This window comes from Salvelinus fontinalis, chromosome 2 (genome assembly GCF_029448725.1).
Source record: "Salvelinus fontinalis isolate EN_2023a chromosome 2, ASM2944872v1, whole genome shotgun sequence".
NCBI classification, from domain to species: Eukaryota; Metazoa; Chordata; class Actinopteri; order Salmoniformes; family Salmonidae; genus Salvelinus; species Salvelinus fontinalis.
Window position 1 is genome coordinate 79,686,907 of NC_074666.1, and position 21,962 is coordinate 79,708,868.

The following is a 21,962-nucleotide window of genomic DNA, read 5'->3' on the forward strand; positions in this document are numbered from 1 at the left end:
TACTGAAGCAGAAAGAAGAGAAGTGAAACTTTTTTTTACAGAACCAGCAAGCAAGAGGCAGTTCTAAACAGACCACAGACTAAATGTATCCATTCAGCCGGGTTGTTTTTTTGGTGCTCCCGTATCAAGGTAAAGACTAAGTTGTAACAGTATTTGCACTTTAACATTGCTACATTGCTATAAAACTCCCTGAAGGCAGAAAGTTCTCTTACTGTATTGTGTCACCTGGGCGAGGTCGGCTAGCAACCCGTTAGCCTCCTACACAACCTGTTTGTACCTGTGATTTGTTAAACTGTATTAGGATCTCAAACATTGGAAGCTGCAGTCTATCTCTATTTCATTGTGTTTGTGTTTAAGGACGTTTGTGTTACATAGAAAGTTGTACTAAATGAATGTCTTCTTCCGTAGCTTACTTAGCATGCTCTCCCATCAAGAAAATGGACAGGTGTGAAGATTTGAGGACAGGAAATGGATATCTGTACCTATATGAAATTCCGGCTGGATCTAGAATTGAGGTGTACTCAAACAATGTTAGTGGTGATCTTATGGTTTTATTCAGGATTTGTACTACAGACCTTGTCTTGATTCTCCACCCTTCCCCCATGTGCACACTTGCAAACTTCCCGACATGGATTTCACAATGTTGGAAAGTCCCTGCAGCGAATGTTTACACCCGTTCCAATGCTTTTAACCATGGCGGGAAGTGTGCAAGTGTACACTTTGGGGAAAAGGGTGTAGAATCAGGACGCATTACATTGTTACAGGTAAAGAATGATTTTCCTATTTTCTTTCATTTTAAACTTCTTGCACTTTCATATTGGTACACATATCCAAGGCAGTTAACGCTAATTTCTCTGGATAAGAGCGTCTGCTAAAATGTAAAAAACGTAGACTGACAATTCAACTGACATTTTAATTTACAATCCGACTGGGTGAGTACTCTAATATTAGCAAACTAATATCACCTCTTTGTCTGATCTTTGTCTGTAGAGAGGGAGCATGAGGCTGTGACAACTATCAATCTGACTGACAATCTGACTGACACCTTGGACAACACATCAGGTAAGTACTCTTAACTAATATAAAGACAGCTCATTACTGTCTATAGCATCTCCATCTGTAATAAAGTACATATTCAATTGAAATGACTTTGCTCTCTGATTAAACTCAGGAAATGGAGACAAAGCCAAAGTCACTAGCCACACAAAGGAAATCACTGGTGAGTGTTTCCATATTGTTTCTTTTGTTTGACATTCTACTGTCACCACAGCTTCTTCTTCTTTTTCTTCTGAAGCCTATTATGGACAAATGCGATAAGACAAACAAACCCCTAACTAAATCAGCAAGAGTTTTTGAACACTCTGGGTTCAGAATGTGGACTAGTTGATGTCTGGCGTGAGATCAAACCTCAAGCCAAAGATGATACTTTTCTAATGTACCCAACTCATATTCCAGAATAGACTACTTATTTTTTCCCAAAAGCTATCTGCTGTGAACAGTTGCTCTATTGGTACGTTTGACTTATCCAATCATGCCAAAATATATTTATCTGTGAACCTGAGCAGCTTTGTTCCTCTTTCCAGAAATTAGAAACTTAATACATCTCTAATGGCAGATAAAAATTTCAGAGCAAAAATGCATTGTGGGATTGTTACATTACAATCCCACATACAAGATAATAGTGACCCTACTGTATTTTAAATGCTTCCATTGTATGGGAGGTGGCAAAACCCACCCGAAGTGGTAAAATTATTTCATATGCCTCATTTAAGAAAAATAACAGTGAGAAGTTGTGTGACATTAAGAGAGATGCGAACAATTGCACAAAAGGTTTTCTACTGAGAATTGGAGGCATGTAAATTTTGAAGCAAACTAAATCTTTAACAAACTCGCCATATCAATGATAACATGTTCCATGTTAGACAAAAACATATGAATATGATAACCAAGTAAGCTCCTTGCCTATCTGTTCAAAAAGGAGCAACCAGAATGCATGTTACACTCCCCTCTTTAGTAAAATGAAAGACCTCATCCGTTGGTCCACTCTCCCATAACAATGATGGGAGGATAAACATAACAATGGTCAAACCTGAGTATGGGGTCTGGGTCTGCCTAATTTCCAACTTTACTATTGGTCAGCCCAAACTCACAAATTGTTGTCTGGGACTTTGGGCAGATATGACTCCCTATGGGTTCAGATTGAATATCAATCTAGCCATCCTTTACCTCTGAATCAGTTTCATCATATTTGTGATGACAGTAAGTACACATTAATGGCATGGGCAGACTGTAGAAAGCACTTGGGTATTTCAAACCCGTTTTTTAAATATGCTCCTATTTCTTGTTGCCCAATGTGTTCTTAAAAGACGGCCTTCATGATTGGTGCCCGCTGGGTCGTAGGAGGTTCGCAGACTTGTTCCATAGTGGATTAAAAACAATGAAGGGATTTATCCAAATCCATCCCGAATATAACATCCCTGGTACACATTTGTTTTCAGTGCCTTCAAATCAGAAATGTTATCTTTATATTTATCAAAGAATTAAAGCTGAGATCTCAGTTATCAGAAGTTAAGAATTAATAACCACATCTATATTAGCAAGTAATACTTGCTAAGATGTATTGTACATTATCCAAACATTATGAATCCTCCTTTGTTTCACTTCAAAGGATGTGGGAAAATGACTTAGGCACGGAATTTGATGAGAATGTATGACTTGAGATCTGTAATAAGATCTACTTCCCATTCACTAGTCCCAATATTAAGGAGACTAACTACAAATGAATGTTCATGTGTTAGCTTACCCCTGTTGAATTAAACTGTATGTTCCCAGACAGCAAATTGCCTGAAATGTAAGACAGAGAAAGTACTTTTTTCCATTTATTCTGGCATTGCAATAAGCTAATGGATTTCTGGTGCTCTATTCATACAGCCACTCAGATCATTTAGATATGGTATTGGTACAATCCACTGGCGGTTGGTGCTGTTTATGATGAGGGAGGACGATAAACATTTGTATGGGCCTTATTTCTATTACAGCATATTGGATGACTGTCATTCATATTCCATTCACACAGTTCAATGTAACATCGATAGATTTAGGCTCCTACATGATACTCTAATTTTCCCTATAGCCTTTATGAATTTGCGACAACCTAGCATATGAATGAAAGTTTACAATGTAGGTGCACAGGTCGAGATACATTTTAGTAATCAAGATGACAGACACATTCAATATAATTTCATATTAATAAAAATATTGTAACCTTCAAAACGTGATCCTTTTTTAGATAAAACTATACTAAATATATTCACTTCATTGCAAAACAGTGAATATATTTAGTATAGTTTTATCTAAAAAGGATCACTTTTTGAAGGTAAAAATATTTTTATTAATATGAAATTATGAGGAGGATGGTTCTCCCCTTCCTCCTCTGAGGAGCTTCCACTGGTACAGTACCCAAGTGTCACGCCCTGGCCTTATTATTCTTTGTTTTCTTTATTATTTTAGTTAGGTCAGGGTGTGACATGGGTAATGTTTATGTTTTGTTGGTTTTGGGTGTTTATTTGGTAAAGGGGTTATGGGGTGTAGTAGATGGTTTTGTGTTGAGTGTATATGTCTAGCGTTGTCTATGTTGGTTAGTTATCTAGGAGAGTCTATGGTTACCTGAATGAGTTCCCAATTAGAGACAGCTGATTTCGGTTGTCTCTGATTGGGAGCCTTATTTAGGGTAGCCATAGGCTCTCATTGGTTGTGGGTAATTGTCTATGTAAGAACGTTAGTAGCCTGTATGTTTGTGCACAACGTTTGTAGCTTCACGGTTGTTTTGTTATTTTGTTGTTTTGTTAAAGTGTTTTTGTGTCGTGTTCATCTTCGTGTTAAAATAAAAGAAGATGGCATATTTTCCAACTGCTGCATTTTGGTCCGTTAATCCGCCACACGATCGTGACAGAATTACCCACCATAGGACCAAGCGGCATGGAAGGCGGCAACAGGACCTACCCACAAAGGATTTCTGGACATGGGAGGAGATACTGGATGGTAAGGGGCCGTGGGATCAACCTGGAGAATATCGCCTCCCTCGTGAAGAGCTGGAGGCAGCGAAAGCCGAGAGGAGGCGATATGAGGAGGCAGCACGGAGACAAGGCTGGAAGCCCGTGAGTACAACCCAAAAAGTTCTTGGGGGGGGCCTTAAAGGGAGTGTGGCGAAGTCAGGTAGGAAACCTGCGCCTACTCCCTGTACTTACCGTGGAGAGTGAGAGTACGGGCAGACACCGTGTTACGCAGTAGAGCGCACGGTGTCTCCTGTACGCGTGCATAGCCCGGTTAGGTACATTTCAGCTCCACGTATCGGCCGGGCTAGACTGAGCGTTGAGCCATATGTCATGAAGCCGGCCCAACGCATCTGGTCACCAGTGCGTCTCCTCGGGCCGGCGTACATGGCATCAGCCTTACGCATGGTGTCCCCGGTTCGCCTACATAGGCCGGTGCGGGTTATTCCACCTCCCCGCACTGGTCAGGCGACGGGGAGCATAGAACCAGGTAAGGTTGGGCAGGCTCGGCGTTCAAGGGAGCCAGTACGCCTGCACGGTCCGGTATTTCCGGCGCCACCTCCCCGCCCCAACCCAGTACCACCAGTGCCTCCTCCACGCACTAGCTATATGGTGCGTGTCTCCAGCCCTTTACCACCAGTGTCTAAATTACGCACCAAGCCTCCTGTGTGTACCCAGAGTCCTGTGCGTCCTGTTGCTGCTCCCCGCATTAGCCCTGAGATGCGTGTCCCCAGTCCGGTACCACCAGTTCCGGCACCACGCACTAGGCCTAATGTGCGCTCCCAGGGTCCAGTATGCCCTGTTCCTTCTCCCCGCACTAGCCCTGAGATGCGTGTCTCCAGCCCGGTGCCACCAGTCCCGGCACCACGCACCAGGCCTACAGTGCGCCTCAGCCGGCAGGAGTCTGCCGTCTCCCCAGCGCCATCTGAGCCATCCGTCTCCCCAGCGCCATCTGAGCCATCCGTCTCCCCAGCGCCATCTGAGCCATCCGTCTCCCCAGCGCCATCTGAGCCATCCGTCTGCAATGAGCCTGCAAAGCCGCCCGTCTGCCATGAGCCTGCAAAGCCGCCCGTCTGCCATGAGCCCACTGAGCCGTCCGCCAGACAGGAGCCGCTAGAGCCGCCAGCCAGACAGGAGCCGCTAGAGCCGTCCGTCAGACAGGATCTGCCAGAGCCGCCAACCAGACAGGATCTGCCAGAGCCGCCAACCAGACAGGATCTGCCAGAGCCGCCAACCAGACAGGAGCAGCCAGATCAGTCAGCCAGCCATGAGCAGCCAGATCCGTCAGCTAGCCATGAGCAGCCAGATCCGTCAGCTAGCCATGAGCAGCCAGATCCGTCAGCTAGCCATGAGCAGCCAGATCCGTCAGCTAGCCATGAGCAGCCAGATCCGTCAGCTAGCCATGAGCAGCCAGATCCGTCAGCTAGCCATGAGCAGCCAGATCCGTCAGCTAGCCATGAGCAGCCAGATCCGTCAGCTAGCCATGAGCAGCCAGATCCGTCAGCTAGCCATGAGCAGCCAGATCCGTCAGCTAGCCATGAGCAGCCAGATCCGTCAGCTAGCCATGAGCAGCCAGATCCGTCAGCTAGCCATGAGCAGCCAGATCCGTCAGCCAGCCATGAGCAGCCAGATCCGTCAGCCAGCCATGAGCAGCCAGATCAGTCAGCCAGCCATGAGCAGCCAGATCAGTTAGCCAGCCATGAGCAGCCAGATCCGTTAGCCAGCCATGAGCAGCCAGATCTGTCAGCCAGCCATGGGCCGTCCCTCAGTCCGGAGCTGCAGTCCCTCAGTCCGGAGCTGCCATTCCTCAGTCCGGAGCTGCCCCTTACCCTGGTGCTGCCCCTTACCCTGGTGCTGCCCCTTACCCTGGTGCTGCCCCTTACCCTGGTACTGCCCCTTATCCTGGTACTGCCCCTGACCCTGGTACTGCCTCTTACCCTGGTACTGGTCCTTAGTCCGGAGCTGTCCCTTAGTCCGGAACTCCCCCTTAATGCAAGGGGGTTAATGTGGAGGGGGGTCGTTTGGAGGAAGCCTAGGAGGTGGTTAGGTACTGTGGTGACGTGGGGACTACGACCAGAGCCGGAGCCGCCACCGTGGAGGGGAGCCCACCCAGACCCTCCCCTAGACTGTGTATGGTGCGCCCGGAGTTCGCGCCTCAAGGGGGGGGTTATGTCACGCCCTGGCCTTATTATTCTTTGTTTTCTTTATTATTTTAGTTAGGTCAGGGTGTGACATGTGTAATGTTTATGTTTTGTTGGTTTTGGGTGTTTATTTGGTAAAGGGGTTATGGGGTGTAGTAGATGGTTTTGTGTTGAGTGTATATGTCTAGCGTTGTCTATGTTGGTTAGTTATCTAGGAGAGTCTATGGTTACCTGAATGAGTTCCCAATTAGAGACAGCTGATTTCGGTTGTCTCTGATTGGGAGCCTTATTTAGGGTAGCCATAGGCTCTCATTGGTTGTGGGTAATTGTCTATGTAAGAACGTTAGTAGCCTGTATGTTTGTGCACAACGTTTGTAGCTTCACGGTCGTTTTGTTATTTTGTTGTTTTGTTAAAGTGTTTTTGTGTCGTGTTCATCTTCGTGTTAAAATAAAAGAAGATGGCATATTTTCCAACTGCTGCATTTTGGTCCGTTAATCCGCCACACGATCGTGACACCAAGCCTTTACCTCCTTAATCAAATGCTGAATACCGCGCTTGATTGAGACAAGATAAGGTTGCTGACAACTTACTTTGCAAATAAATGTATTCTTGTGTGTTGGAAAAATGACAACCCACCCACTTTTCATCTGTGGCTAAAACAAGTTGCAAACTTCTTGCCATTGGAAAAATGAATAATGGACTTACAGAACTGCAGATCCACATTCTTGAAAGTATAGTTTTTTATTGAAAAAAGCTCTTAAAATAGTACTTCTATTTCATATTTTATCTACATTTATTGCACTAGTTTGAAAATCTCTGAAAATGTGTCTGCATTAACAACACTAACAGTATTATGATATTACAGTATATCTGCTGCTATCAATAGCTAAGTTGTAATACTAACTGCTTTATTTAGTTTGTATGGAATGTATTTTCTGTTAGTCTTTATAATTGTTTATTTATTATACAGTTGAAGTCGGAAGTTTACTTACAACATAGCCAAATACATTTCAACTCAGTTTTTCACAATTCCTGACATTTAATCCTAGTAAAAATTCCCTGTCTTAGGTCAGTTAGGATCACCACTTTATTTTAAGACTCTGAAATGTCAGAATAAGAGTAGAGACAATTATTTCTTTCAGCTTTTATTTCTTTCATCACATTCTCAGTGGGTCAGAAGTTTACATACACTCAATTAGTATTTGGTAACATTGCCTTTAAATTGTTTAACTTGAGTCAAACGTTTCGGATAGCCTTCCTTACAATACGTTGGGTGAATTTTGTCCCATTCATCCTGACAGAGCTGGTGTAACTGAGTCAGGTTTGTAGGCCTCCTTGCTCGCACACACTTTTTCAGGTCTGCCCACATATTGTTCTATAGGATTGAGGTCAGGGCTTTGTGATGGCCACTCCAATACCTTGACTTTGTTGTCCTTAAGCCATTTTGCCTCAACTTGTGAAATATGCTTGGGGTCATTGTCCATTTGGAAGACCCATTTGCAACCAAGCTTTAACTTCCTGACTGATGTCTTGAGATGTTGCTTCAATATATCCACATACTTTTCCTACCTCATGATGCCATCTATTTTGTGAAGTGCACCAGTCCATCCTGCAGCAAAGCACCCCCACAACATGATGCTGCCACCCCCGTGCTTCATGGTTGGGATGGTGTTCTTCGGCTTGCAAGCATCCCCTTTTTCCTCCAAACATAAGGATGGTCATTATGGCCAAACAGTTATATTTTTGTTTCATCAGACCAGAGGACATTTCTCTAAAAAGTACGATCTTTGTCCCCATGTGCAGTTGCAAACCGTAGTCTGGCTTTTTTATGGCAGTTTTGGAGCAGTGGCTTCTTCCTTGCTGAGCGGCCTTTCAGGTTATGTGGATATAGGACTCGTTTTACTGTGGATATAGATACTTTTGTACCTGTTTCCTCCAGCCTCTTCACAAGGTCCTTTGCTGTTGTTCTGGGATTGATTTGCACTTTTCGCACCAAAGTATGTTCATCTCTAGGAGACAGAACGCGTCTCCTTCCTGAGCGGTATGACGGCTGTGTTGTCCCATGGTGTTTATACTTGCGTACTATTGTTTGTACAGATGAACGTGGTACCTTCAGGCGTTTGGAAATTGCTCCCAAGGATGAACCAGACTTGTGGAAGTCTACAATTGTTTGAGGTCTTGGCTGATTTCTTTTGATTTTCCCATGATGTCAAGCAAAGAGGCACCGAGTTTGAAGGTAGGCCTTGACATACATCTACAGGTACACCCCCAATTGACTCAAATTATGTCAATTAGCCTAACAGAAGCTTCTAAAGCCATGACATAATTTTCTGGAATTCTCCAGACTGTTTAAAGGCATAGTCAACTTAGTGTATGTACATTTCTGAACCACTGGAATTGTGATACAGTGAATTCTAAGTGAAATAATCTGTCTGTAAACAATTGTTGGAAAAATTACTTGTGTCATGCACAACGTAGATGTCCTAACCGACTTGCCAAAACTATAGTTTGTTAACAAGACATTTGTGGAGTGGTTGAAAAATGAGTTTTAATGACTCCAATGTAAGTGTATGTAAACTTCCGACTTCAACTGTATATCAAAACATGACATGTTTTGTTCCTTTACATGATACTTCTATAGCACAGTTTAACAGGATCTCAACAAAAGACAGCTTTTTGTTTTTCAGCTGGTGTTCTGGTTATCTTGGTTCTGCTGCTGGGCTTTACTGGTTTCTTAGCGTACAGATATGGCTACATTCCTTGGAGAAACAAACATCCGTGAGTACCTTTCATGACCTGCAGCAACAGTGGTGCTCAGAGTGTACAGCCAGTCAGCTGAGCTGTCCAAAGTTAATTCAGAGAGGATAAACTTATGACTTAGGACTGAACGCAACCTTTCCTTTGTTCATCACACACCACATCAGATTTGCTCTTGCACAGCTAGCTCGGCTGGGTCGGGACTACCTTAACACCAACAGGGAAAACCAGAGGTGAGTCAGACTCAGTCAACCTGAGGACATTTTTAGTAGTTACGTGGTTTAATGTGCTGAAGTGTTTCATGATACATGACTAAATATCAGTTATCATGCCAGACAACAGCTTAGAGCAGCAAGAAGTAAGACGTGTTGTTGTTGTAACTTCTCTAAGGGACAACGGAGATCCTGATGTTCCAGCTGCTGAGGACGCTGAGGCTCTCCGATCTGTGCTTGTCGTTGGCAGGTTAGACAGCCTATCTATTGAATGTAATGTTTATGCTCCTACTATACTTCATGTCTTCCTCAATCTATAACTGCATCTGTCCCTTTGAACCATCAGGGACCAGGGGGATGGGGTGGAAGAGGAGAGGGAGCCACCACACAGTCAGGAGACACATGTTGAGTCCTCTCTGCTGAATGGGCATCTTGTGAACAGGTTAACCTTTCTCTGAGAAAGATCCTCATTACTTCATTACCGGTTGGGTCTCATTATCCTCAGTCAGAGCTGATACCATGAGTCATTGATCCCACAGGTTTAATAGAAGGACCAGTTTGTTTAACACATGATCTTTATATTCTAATACCTGTAATACCTAATGAGCATGGTAAATGCTCATGCATGTAAAAAAAAGCAGTCAAGGAGAGAGAGGTGAGCCAAGCGAGAGGTTCGTTCAGCCAATGGGCAGTGAGGGAACAGATACTGAATTCTCTCAGAAGAGACATGCTGGATTTCCTCTGGTCAATGGAAACCATAAGGCCAGGTAAACTTTACCACATGATGAATACCTTGATAGATCTTAATTGAATGATACAGATGTAGGATCTTCATTTGAGCCGGTTTGCTACAGCATGAAAATAATCCTGCAGCAACAGGAATGTCAATTGTTATGTGGGTTGATACATTTTTCATGAGGGCAAATCAAATCGGTCATTTTAAAGTGGAAATTACCAACTTTAGAAGCCTTTTAAAACTTTGAATACACTACAAGTTTGCATTTCCTGCTGTGCAGCAAAATGCTCAGCAACAAAAGAGTGATCAAATTAAGATCGTACCTCTGTAATCTCACAATGGGTCATGTAATAACGTTTGTCTTGTGGTGGATCAATGACGATGTCAGGTAAACTTGACTACATATTGATACATCCACAACTCATTGGGTATAATGTCACCAACCCCATTTTCCCACTGTTCATGTTAGCCTCTGTCTCTATAGGGGACAGTATTATGGTGGATCATGAATGTGAATGTTGATGTCTTATTTCTCCAACAGGGTTAACGATGAGACTAAGGAAGTGACTCCTGGTGCACAGAGTCCAGGACCTCCTCAGATGAATGGAGGACCTCCCATGTCTGACAGGTGATATTGTAACTATTGCTAAAGTAACACTGTTCTGAGCTTTTTGTCCACTGCATTTTAATTGGAGGTACAGGATTGTATAATAGCCATGTTTCCTGATCCAGCCTGTCTTACTGTGTTCTGTGTCTAAGGTTGGAGAACAACCATGTTGGTCAGCGGATGAAGAAAACTGCTCTGGTGAACAAGCAGGACCAGGACTGGTTAACAATGCCATGAAGCCAGTTGAAAATATATAGCATATAAGATGAAACTAAGTGTAAATATAATACAATATAACATGATATACACTGTAATATAGAACAGTATAATATAATATGACATTATATAATATCGTAACACTTACTTGAAGCTGCTTCTTGTATAGTGTTATATATTCTAATGAATGCATTCTTAACAACATGAATGATGCATTAATGCATACATTGGACATAACTGTATAGTAAAATGCTAGTATAATACTGTGCTGGTAAGCTGCTAGCTGTGGGGTTGCCCCCAGCTGTGGTTTCTGTTATTCAGAGAATCTACGCTCAACTGTGGTTCAAATCCATAGTTTTTAGCTTAGTTGTTACCGTAAACTAGCACTTCTTAGAGACAAAGTTATGGAAAATGCTGTATAACTACTTACCATTCTGAAGTGTAACAGTCAGGTTTTTATGTAACAATTGTTAATAGCTTTTTTAACTGTTTATTTATATATTTGTTTGATTTTATTGAATTAGTATGACTAATGCTTCAATGACCATGCATTATTTTACCCTCCCGTATAGACGGATATTATTTTACCCTCCTGTATAGAGGGATATTATTTTACACTCCCGTATAGAGTGATATTATTTTACCCTCCCGTATAGAGGGATATTATTTTACACTCCCGTAAAAAGGGATATTCTTTTACCCGCCCGTATAGAGGGATATTCTTTTAGTGACTAAAACATTTTCCATTATTTGTATCCAAAATATATTTAATTAAATCATATAATTTTCTTCTCATACTGCATGCTGTATTTTCTTCAAATATAATTGGAGCACAGAGACACCCTTTAGGAGCGGAAGACAATCTGCTCATCTCTAATATCCTACTTGGATGAGAAAGGGAATGCAGAGAGGTGTGAAACAGAGGACACTACTCTGTAGCAAACACTAACAGAGAGGAGAGAACACTGTGGTGCCGAGATGGGGGGGATAAAGGAGAATCATAGCCTACTATCACTACCTTGACACATACTGTATAATAGAGGAACACAGCTAAATCCAAACACTTGAGGGCAGTAAAGAACCAGGAAGAACCCAGTGACATCACCAGTGCTGGTTCAGTCTGAGTTTAATAGCTGACTGTCTATTATTACAGCGATGTTAGGGTCTGTGGGTGATGTGTACTACTCATGCCATCTCAGAGTGCCCAAAATGGCCACTAACCTTGGCAAGGGCTATTTTTACCTTTCTGCTGAGATGGCCTCACCTCTGTGGCTCTGTGAGTGCTGGGGAGTGGAGGAGTGTATCTGGGGTGTCACGGAGGCTGTGTGAATGATGCAGATTCCCCCTCTATCTGTCTGCCTAGTAGGCCCTAGGCGTGTGTTTACGTGTGTCTTTTATTGTAACAGTGCTGAAGTGTGGGGTGACTGGGTGGTTAAGGCTGGAGAGCTCCCCCACAGTGACTACCACTGAGGGGGCACAGTAGGGGCCAGGAGAGGGAGGAGTGTGTGTATCATACATGTACTACAATGTATGAAACACACACATTATATTTTGTATGAAACACACACACACACACCAAGCGGACAGAGCAAAGGAGCAGAGGGACAGGATTGATGATGATGGTAGTAGGAAGCCATATAATTATGAATTAAGACGCTCTGATGCACATAATAATTAGCTAAGAGCTAATTAGCTAACGATCAGATTCTACAATGGCCAGGATTATGAGCCATCAAGGAAACGAACCCCTCCAGGAGACACTTATCAAACACTGATGACACACTATCAGTAACAAGGAGCTTTCAAGGGAGGCTGGATACTGTACTACAAACCTCTTCACTTCAATGTAGGGCCCTCACATCACAAACTATAAGTTAAGGGGAAGTGAACACTACAGAAACATTCATGCTTGTAGTTTGTTGTTGCCATGGCAAACTCACTAATGTAGTTTCACTTCCTGTGAATGGCCGGCTTTCTGCTATGAATCATCCAAAATGGTGGTTGTACAGTACTGCACCATACTGCTATCCATGTGATCTGCAGTTTGCATTATCATACGGCTCACTAAGTCTACGGTATACCTAAGCAGCTCTTCACATGTTTTAAGTAATCTGCCCAGCCCTGACTGAAACCACCCACCTCTGTTGTCAATGTCTGCCACTGGTGCTCAGGACCAGTGGTTATGAACAAGCGTTGATTTCTCAGCATGAACTCACCCTCCTCACCTCCTCAACATAGAATAACCTTGTTGGTCGTCTTCCAATCATGGTGGGCGTACAGGACCAGTGGTTATGAACAAGCGTTGATTTCTCAGCATGAACTCACCCTCCTCACCTCCTCAACATAGAATAACCTTGTTGGTCGTCTTCCAATCATGGTGGGGGTACAGGACCAGTCGCTAACCAACCAACCCTGAGTGGGAGTGAGAGCATGACTCGTATAGAAACAACGTCTCCTTTCTCTCGCCTTTCTTTGATTGTTTTGTTTGTTTGAAGGCCTTGGATTGAAGACAAGAAAAATAATCAACCCACCCACAGTTACATCTGCATGTGGTTGAGAATAGAGCTTACTCAGAGCAAGGCAGAGGCAGGGAGTCCTGTACTCCTGTTGGTACGAGGCTGAGGTTTAATACGCCACCGTACTCAGATCCCATCACCCTGCAGGCCAAACCATGAATAAATCATTAGCACTTAAAGACACCTTTTCATTTTCAGCTTGAAAGAGACCCACACAGCATTAGAATGAATGCACATGGAAAGATTGTAGGGAAACTCTAGTCCATTATTGACACAAGGTAGTTTGATTTTAAAGAGTTTTTTATTAATATGTGCTGATACAGGGTCGCGCTGACCTGCGATGACGCAAACGCTCACAGAAAACCACCACCCCTTTGGCCCAGATAGACAGACAGCTGTCAAAGCAATGACGTGAGAAAAGAATCACACACCAGTCCTCAAATAAAAAAAGAACAAAACTGAATCAAGGTTTTACATCAACCTGTCTTTAGAAAGGATTCAGCAGTACAGAATAAATGAATGGAGAAAAACCCATCATAGTCAAATCTAAGAGAAGTACTCTAAATGGAGATGTACACATTATCATCACCCCAATGGCACACGATCAGTACTCAGTCCTCAAAGTTCCTACTGATGATGAACCTCCCAAACTGAGCCCTTCCATCCATACACTCAGCAACAGTTCTACCAGTCGTCACTTATCTCCTACCAACACTTCTCTGCCTTAGACTGTCTATCTGTCTGCTCATTCCTAATGTCTAATACTGTCTGGCTGGGTCTGACCAATGAACATACTGACCTGCTACTAACAGTATCACAGCCCCTCCTACAGTATAGAGCCCAGAACACCTCATGCACATTTCCCAGACACTGCCCTTTTACACTTACAGCCATGCAGAACACTCACCAATAGACCTTGATAGGTGGCTGGCCACTTAGACCAGCATCTCTAGCCTACAGTGACCAGTCAGCCTCGTGGGGAGTATGTGTGTCCCATGGAGCTGCTCACTACAGAGATGGTTCATCAGTGTCCCATAGCGTTAGTCATCCACACATGCAGAGTTTCAGACACAGTTTAGATCAGAGTCACACAGTCAGAGGAGCCAGAGTACTGGGATGTGTGTTCAGAAATAGAAAAACATGCCTACAAAAATGAATAGGTCAACGTCAGCCTGCTCCTAACTCCTACGGTTACGTGGATCGACTTTGAACATGTAAACGGTAAATCCCTTATGATCTTTTATGATCTCTAGCGCCACTTCACTGTACACAGTAGTTTAAACTACCTAACCTGACTGGACATGTATGTGTGTCACTATGCGTGTAGTATGTGTGTGTGTGTGTGTTGTCTTTTGATTTTGGACCAGACGTTCCGGGTGTAGAGTACCCAGCCTACCCTACCCAGAAATCCATCTGTTGTAGTCCCACCCTGTGTATAAAAGATGGCCGCCGCTTTGAGCCATAACTCAGCTCCATGGACAGACAGTTACCCAACACAAAAATAAACAGCACAATCCTTGTCACTGCATTTGTGTAATCATACTCCTACATATTCTTAAAACTATGATATATGTACTGTATATAGTCATGTGGACACGTAACAAGAGACCAATAACAAAATAGTACTAATTTATTATTCTCTGTAGGAAAGCCTGTTGCATTCCTTATCACTCTGAAAATCTCCCTTGTCCAGTAGATGTGGCAGTTGATTCCTATTATATCTCAATAATTTCACTACACAGACAGAGACCTCTGTGTTACTGTTACAATGGGTTTGTGAGGCCAGTGGAGTTGATCTAATGCGCCTGGTTAGTTGATCAACTGGAACCTCCTGACTCCTCACCACGGCAACAGTAAGGCATCTAGAACAATAAATCACATCCTTATCTCTGCTTCCTGTATAACCTTGCACGAACACACATCCACACTGACACTCTTCCCCCCACACACACTCTGTTCCTGGCCAACTGTGACATCACATGTCCTGACACCGCTCCCTTTATGGCAGTTCCCTGGGGATAGACTACATGACCCAGTGCTCCTCCTCTCCTCCGCTCCGCTGCAGAGGAACCACTGACATGTTTTCACACTAACGCAGAGGTCACAGGATATGGGCATCACAAATCTGGGAGAGAAACAGTCCATCTGAGAAGGTCAGCAGCAGGGCAACGTTACTGTCAGATCACAGTGTCCTCTGCTGTCTATTGGAACACTGAGAGATGACTGTTCTACTCGGGTAGAGCTGCAGGGGCCGCAGACTGAAGGGACAGACTGACTCCAACTCTATCCCATAAGAACCTTCAATCCACCTGCCCGCACACATGGACGTAGGGGCTAGATGCACGTGCAGGGAGTGGTGGGCTGGAAGTGGGTGAGAGAGTGAGGGGGAGGGAGAGAGAGAGAAAGTGTGTTTGTGTGTGTGTATAGAGGTCTCTCCCTCTGTGGTCTCAGCCCAGTAAATGATTAGCCAGTGTTATTATCCTAATCAGAGGTAACATAGGGATTTAGATGGGGGTGAAACTCCCATTGAGCAGGACTCTGGGTCCTACAGTGCTTTCTGCTGTATAATCACTAGCATTACCACAATACAGTACGGCTCCACTGTTTATTGAGATATCAATCTGGTGTAAACAAAGCTTTAGACAAACAAATGATCTCCAAACAAAACTCTGGGATTAATGCTGGGCTAAAAGAGAGCTCATTGGTGGAATAAGATGGGATGGAGTGAGAGAGGTGAGGGAAGAGAGAGAGAGAGAGAGAGAGAGAGAGAGAGAGAGAGAGAGAGAGAGAGAGAGAGAGAGAGAGAGAGAGAGAGAGAGAGAGAGAGCGAGAGAGAGGGAGGGAGAGAGAGAGAAAGAGAGAGAGAGAGAGAGAGAGAGAGAGCGAGCGAGCGAGCGAGAGAGAGAGAGAGAGAGAGAGCGAGCGAGAGAGAGAGAAAGAGAGAGAGAGCGAGCGAGAGAGAGAGAGAGAGAAAGAGAGAGAGAGAGCGAGCGAGAGAGAGCCTACACAGGAGATGGTGATGCAGGTTCTTCCCCTCCTGGTGAGTCTGTCCGTAAACAGTGTCTGTCCCTGTGAGGTTACCAGCTAAAGGTAAACTTTGTAGATCACATCAATAAAGGTGTAGGAGGTGATGATGATAATGATGGCGGTCAATGTAGGGCATTCATTCACTTTTCTTTATTCCTTCTAATCAAAATACATTCAATTGTCCATTGCTGACCGGTCAATGCTCCTATTGAATTAACTATGAGCTGCAAGGCCAATGTTTAATTAATATTTCCAGTAACAAGCAAAAGAAAATGTGCATAATTCTGGGATCCTTCTGTAAACCCAGACATACACAGCGGTCCAGTGGTAGGCATATAGTAACACTACCCAACCAGGCCGTTTCAATGTTAAACCAAGTCAGACACACCAGCACAGTATTGCACACATGCCTCCTGTAGAATACCTGGGATGCTGATGACAGGGCCTCCTATCTGAGTCTGAACTAAGAGAGATTCCTCTACCAAGAAGAAATGGAGGAAAAACCCAATATATTCTTAATTCTATCCCGGCTCTCAATCCTTCTCTTTCTTACCCAAGAGCCACAAATAAAGTCAATGTGCCCTTTAGGACTCTTTAGGAAGAAGTGGGACACCCAGGCCCTAACCAAATGTCACCCTGAAGTGGACACTAGAGAATCCATCCACTTGCCTAAATGTACTGCACATTTAAATGGGCTTATTTCAGCATTCGCATTGCACAGCTCAGCTATGTACAGACAGAGATCTTGAAAAATTAAAAATAAAGTATGAATAAATGAACATAGAAATAAATATTCCAAATACATAAATAAATATAGAGATAAATAAAGCATTAGAAAAATACACAAATAAAGAGCTTTTAAAGGTTGGGACAGATTTTAGGGGGAAGGAACCTCATGAATACGTCTCTGGTTTGATGGATGGTTTCTCTCTGGATTGGCTTTCATACTGCAACGCAACATTCTGACATTCTGGTCCCATTGGTCAACTCTGCCTGTCATTCTGACTGGATGGTCCCATTGGTCAACTCTGCCTGTCATTCTGACTGGATGGTCCCATTGGTCAACTCTGCCTGTCATTCTGACTGGATGGTCCCATTGGTCAACTCGGCCTGTCATTCTGACTGGATGGTCCCATTGGTCAACTCTGCCTGTCATTCTGACTGGATGGTCCCATTGGTCAACTCGGCCTGTCATTCTGACTGGATGGTCCCATTGGTCAACTCGGCCTGTCATTCTGACTGGATGGTCCCATTGGTCAACTCTGCCTGTCATTCTGACTGGATGGTCCCATTGATCAAATCTGCCTGTCATTTTGACTGGATGGTCCCATTGGTCAACTCGGCCTGTCATTCTGACTGCACTGTCTGTGTCTGAAATGGCACCCTATTCCCTACATAGTGGACAACTTTTGCCCTGGTGAAAAGTTGTGCCCTATGGTTACATTTTGAACACAGCATGCATCTTTGTTCCAAGTTCTGTCTTTGTTCGCATAGGGCTCTGGTCAATAGTAGTTCACTACATAGGGCTCTGGTCAATAGTAGTTCACTACATAGGGCTCTGGTCAATAGTAGTTCACTACATAGGGCTCTGGTCAATAGTAGTTCACTACATAGGGCTCTGGTCAATAGTAGTTCACTACATAGGGCTCTGGTCAATAGTAGTTTACTACCTAGGGCTCTGGTCAATAGTAGTTCACTACATAGGGCTCTGGTCAATAGTAGTTCACTACATAGGGCTCTGGTCAATAGTAGTTCACTACATAGGGCTCTGGTCAATAGTAGTTCACTACATAGGGCTCTGGTCAATAGTAGTTCACTTCATAGGGTTCTGGTCAATAGTAGTTCACTGCATAGGGCTCTGGTCAATAGTAGTTCACTACATAGGGCTCTGGTCAATAGTAGTTCACTACCTAGGGCTCTGGTCAATAGTAGTTCACTACATAGGGCTCTGGTCAATAGTTGTTCACTACATAGGGCTCTGGTCAATAGTAGAACACTACCTAGGGCTCTGGTCAATAGTAGAACACTACATAGGGCTCTGGTCAATAGTTGTTTACTACATAGGGCTCTGGTCAATAGTAGTTCACTCCATAGGGAGGCCCTGGTCAGTACTGCACTACATATGAAATAGGGTGCCATTTCGAACAAACCCTGTCATTGTTCTTTGCTCAAGATCCTGTGAGGCAGCCTGAAGTGTCCCAGTTTGGTAGCTGAACCCGCAGGAACAGCCACACAGACACAGCTGGCCTCCCTTGTCTTTGAGATGGAAGCTAATAGAATAAAAGGCTTTCTCCTAGATATAGAATTACTGTCCCCTTCCTCTGATTTGCATTCAATTCACCCAACAAAAATAGCTTTTTGAATGTACACACTTACAAAATTCCCACGAATATGGTACATATGCTTGAGCATATCACACACCCACATGTACACACACACTCTCCTGCACATGTACGCACACACAAACTCTCTCGCACACACACGCTCTCTTTCTCACACACACGCTCTCTTTCTCACACACACGCTCTCTTTCTCACACACACTTACACACACTTACACACACACACACTTACACACACACACACTTACACTTACACACACACACACACACACACACACACACACACACACACACACACACACACACACACACACACACACACACACACACACACACACACACACACACTGAATTCATTGTCACATTAGGCTCTGGAATAATGCTGAAACTATTTGTTAGAAACAGCAAAATGAAAGACGTTTTGATAGAAAACAAATGCTATCTGACATGCTAAAACCCATCATATTAAAATTATATAATTTAGTTATATCTAGGATATAACCTTTCAAACAATACATTACTGACCAAAATCACATTATGGCTGCTGTCCTTGAACCACAATGCATTGGAACGCCCGTGATGAGGCACAGTATGACATGTTATTATGACATCTATCCCCCCTCCCCCCGCCCACACTGAGCACTTCCTGTCTGGGAATGTCAAAGGTCAAACATTAACAACATGTAATGGATTATATTACATAAAATTGTGCCAGAACTTTTTTAAAACGTTTTTATTTGTATGCAAAATCTACCACCCATCATACTCTTTCTCTCTCTCTGTTTTTCTGTTCGAGAGATTTTCACTGAATGGCACAGCACTAGTTATGACTCAAGAGAACGACAGTGAGAGAGCAAGATAAAGAATGACGGGCAGAGAGATAGAGTGCATCATTCAGGTCACAAACTCCAAAACATTTTCTTTTTTTCTTTTGTTGTTTTGTTGCAGTACAAGAAGTCAGTTTTTAGTATTTCTTACTTTTTTGTTGCTTTTCTTCATCTGGTTTCTCTATTTACACGGTAGGAGTAGAGTAAGTACTGTAGTTTGTGTGGTTCATATGTACAGGGTTAGACTTGCGTAACGGCTGAAGTGGTTCCAACATTTAGAGTCCATTCTGTCACAACCACACACAGGTGACGTGTACACATCCATTGAAGAGGGCATCCATTCTTAAAGGGTGCACAATCTGTCCCTTAATAACCCTCCGGGTGATGCAACAGAAAGTCACCAAGATAACATATTCTTCTCCAAAGTTAGTAAAGCAGTCTTTTACTTTTCAAATGTCTGAAGAAAATAACAAAAAAGCCACACAAAAAAAGTCCTTGTCCGTTCCTCGAGTCCTAAAGATCTACCTCTTGACCCCTGACCCTTGACCCCTCAAACAGCCTTCCTGTCCTGTGCTGTACTTCCTACTTCCTCAGTCTCTCCTCTAGTTCTGTACATAAGAGTCAGTTCATAGCAAGATAAAATAAAGGCAACTACTCTTAGGCAGCTCCAACTACCTTGTCTGAACAATTGTCTGGCTTCTTTTTACTCAGATGGAGGGTTGTGTCTGATGTTCAGAAACAAGCACTTCTGTGAGTGAGTGAGCGTGTGTGTGTGTGTGTGTGTGTGTGTGTGTGTGTGTGTGTGTGTGTGTATGTCTGTGTGTGTGTGAATGCTCCAGTTTCTGTTCTGGCTGGGAAAATGTATTTTTGGCAACACTGAAGTAGCTTTCAGAGATTTTTTTCCTATGGTATAATAGGCTACTACAGTATATCCCCTGTCTCCACAGCTAACTACACCGAGCAAATGATGAGTGAACAAAAAGAGAGATGGAACATGAAAAAGGGAAAGAGAAAAGGGAACTAGAAAATGAGAACCATTTCTCTAGAGGAATGTTTGTAGAAATTCAGTAAAATTAAATAAAATTGACTTTGAACAAAGTTAAGTTGAGAAATATCTGTAGCTCTGTAAGGTATAAGGGGTTTGTTGGATTGGTACATTCAGAGTGCTGGACTTGGCATCTGTCTGCTGCGTGCCAAGAGAAAGGGGGATGTTGAAGAGAGAGAGCGGGTGAATGTTCCAGGGAAGAACAACTCAGCCATCATTCATCTCCACCAGACAGCGGAGGTTCTCTAGGATAAGACTGTTGCCGTGGAGACAGCTAAAACTCTCCTTAAATGTAAATTTGTTCGCTCATCTTTCAATACAAATAAAGAGGGGAAAAAAGGCAACCAATCAAGCAGGAAGTGGAGAGGAGCGAGAGAAAGAGAGAGAGGCGGGTTCTGAGGAGGCAACCAGCCAGCCTTCATCCTCATCCTCATCATCTTGGTCCCCGTCCGCATCCTCCCGGTTCCAGTCACAGGCTGGTGACCAGCTGCATCTGTCCATCTCCCTCGCTGTGGGTGGGCTCCTGGCCGGGATGCCCCTCCCCCTCCCTACTGGGCCTCCTGGGGGGCGGGGCCTGGTAGAAGGTCTGCATGGGTGCTCCTCGAGACCCCAGGGCGGGCCTCCCAGAGCTGTAATAGAGCTCCTCAGGGGGCTGGGCCGAGCGGGGCACCACCTCCAGGGGCTCGGGGCTACTGTCTGGGTAGGGCGAGTCTCGCAGGTTGGTGATGCTGGTGTACAGGGAGTCCCTGGCGGGAGAGTCAGGCCCCTGTCCCCCAGACCCCTGACCTCCGGCGCTGTGCCCACTGTGGCCGCTGTGGCCCAGGCTCTCTGTGAGGTCGGCCGTGTAGCTCTCTGACTCCTCGGGGTCAGACTGGTAAAGGACAGACTGGGCTCTCTGCAGCAGCAGCGGCTCCTCCAGGGCTTTGTAGAGCAGCTCCATGTCCTGCGGCGTCCTCTGGTGCCCGCCTTCTCTGGACAGGAAGTCCTCGTCGTCGTCCAGGCTGATGCTTGGCTCTGGCACAGCTACTCCCGTGCCTCGGCCTACTCCGCCGTGAGGAGGGCCCCTCGCCAGACTACCACAGACCCTATCCCCGCCCCCAGCTCCTCCCCCACGCAGGTTGTTGTGCACCAGCTCAGAGATGATCATCTTCTCGAAGGCAGCTGCGTCAGACAGGTTGCGCCGTATTCCGTCACCGCCCAGGGTCTCAGACCCGCGGGGGTTGAGGAGGGGAGGGGGGGTGTCTGCACACCCCATGCCCCCGCCCAGGAAGTCACAGCTGCCCCCGCCGCCGCCCACCGGCCCCACGCTGCGGAGGGAGTAGCTGTTGTTGAAGTTACCATTGAGGGGCAGGGTGTCCATACCACATGGTTCACGGGCCTTACACAGAGTGTTCTCTGTACAAACACACAGCACACACATAGGGGTTATTAAATATAATTATGACTTAAACATTATTATTTGGAGAAAATATAATATTTGTGTA

At 44.4% G+C, this 21,962-nt stretch overlaps 2 protein-coding genes across 3 annotated transcripts in view; one reads left to right on the forward strand and one right to left on the reverse strand.

The window, feature by feature from the left end:
- Positions 1 to 437: 437 nt before the first annotated feature.
- On the forward strand, positions 438 to 11,517 carry LOC129867455 (uncharacterized). Its single transcript, XM_055940886.1, has 11 exons — positions 438 to 445; positions 745 to 764; positions 991 to 1,062; positions 1,172 to 1,219; positions 8,882 to 8,972; positions 9,119 to 9,184; positions 9,342 to 9,413; positions 9,510 to 9,605; positions 9,802 to 9,930; positions 10,441 to 10,527; positions 10,659 to 11,517. Exons 1-11 carry the CDS (start codon positions 438 to 440, stop codon positions 10,741 to 10,743), a joined length of 774 nt encoding a protein of 257 aa, XP_055796861.1. The 3' UTR covers positions 10,744 to 11,517.
- A 2,003-nt stretch (positions 11,518 to 13,520) lies between these two features.
- Positions 13,521 to 21,962, reverse strand: part of LOC129828146 (adhesion G protein-coupled receptor L1-like) — a 118,140-nt gene continuing 109,698 nt past the window's right edge. For both annotated transcript variants that reach the window (XM_055889460.1, XM_055889461.1), the window contains one exon: positions 13,521 to 21,873. In XM_055889460.1, the coding sequence (XP_055745435.1) occupies positions 20,948 to 21,873 (926 nt within the window). In that variant the 3' untranslated portion in view covers positions 13,521 to 20,947. The remainder of the gene's footprint in view (positions 21,874 to 21,962) is intronic.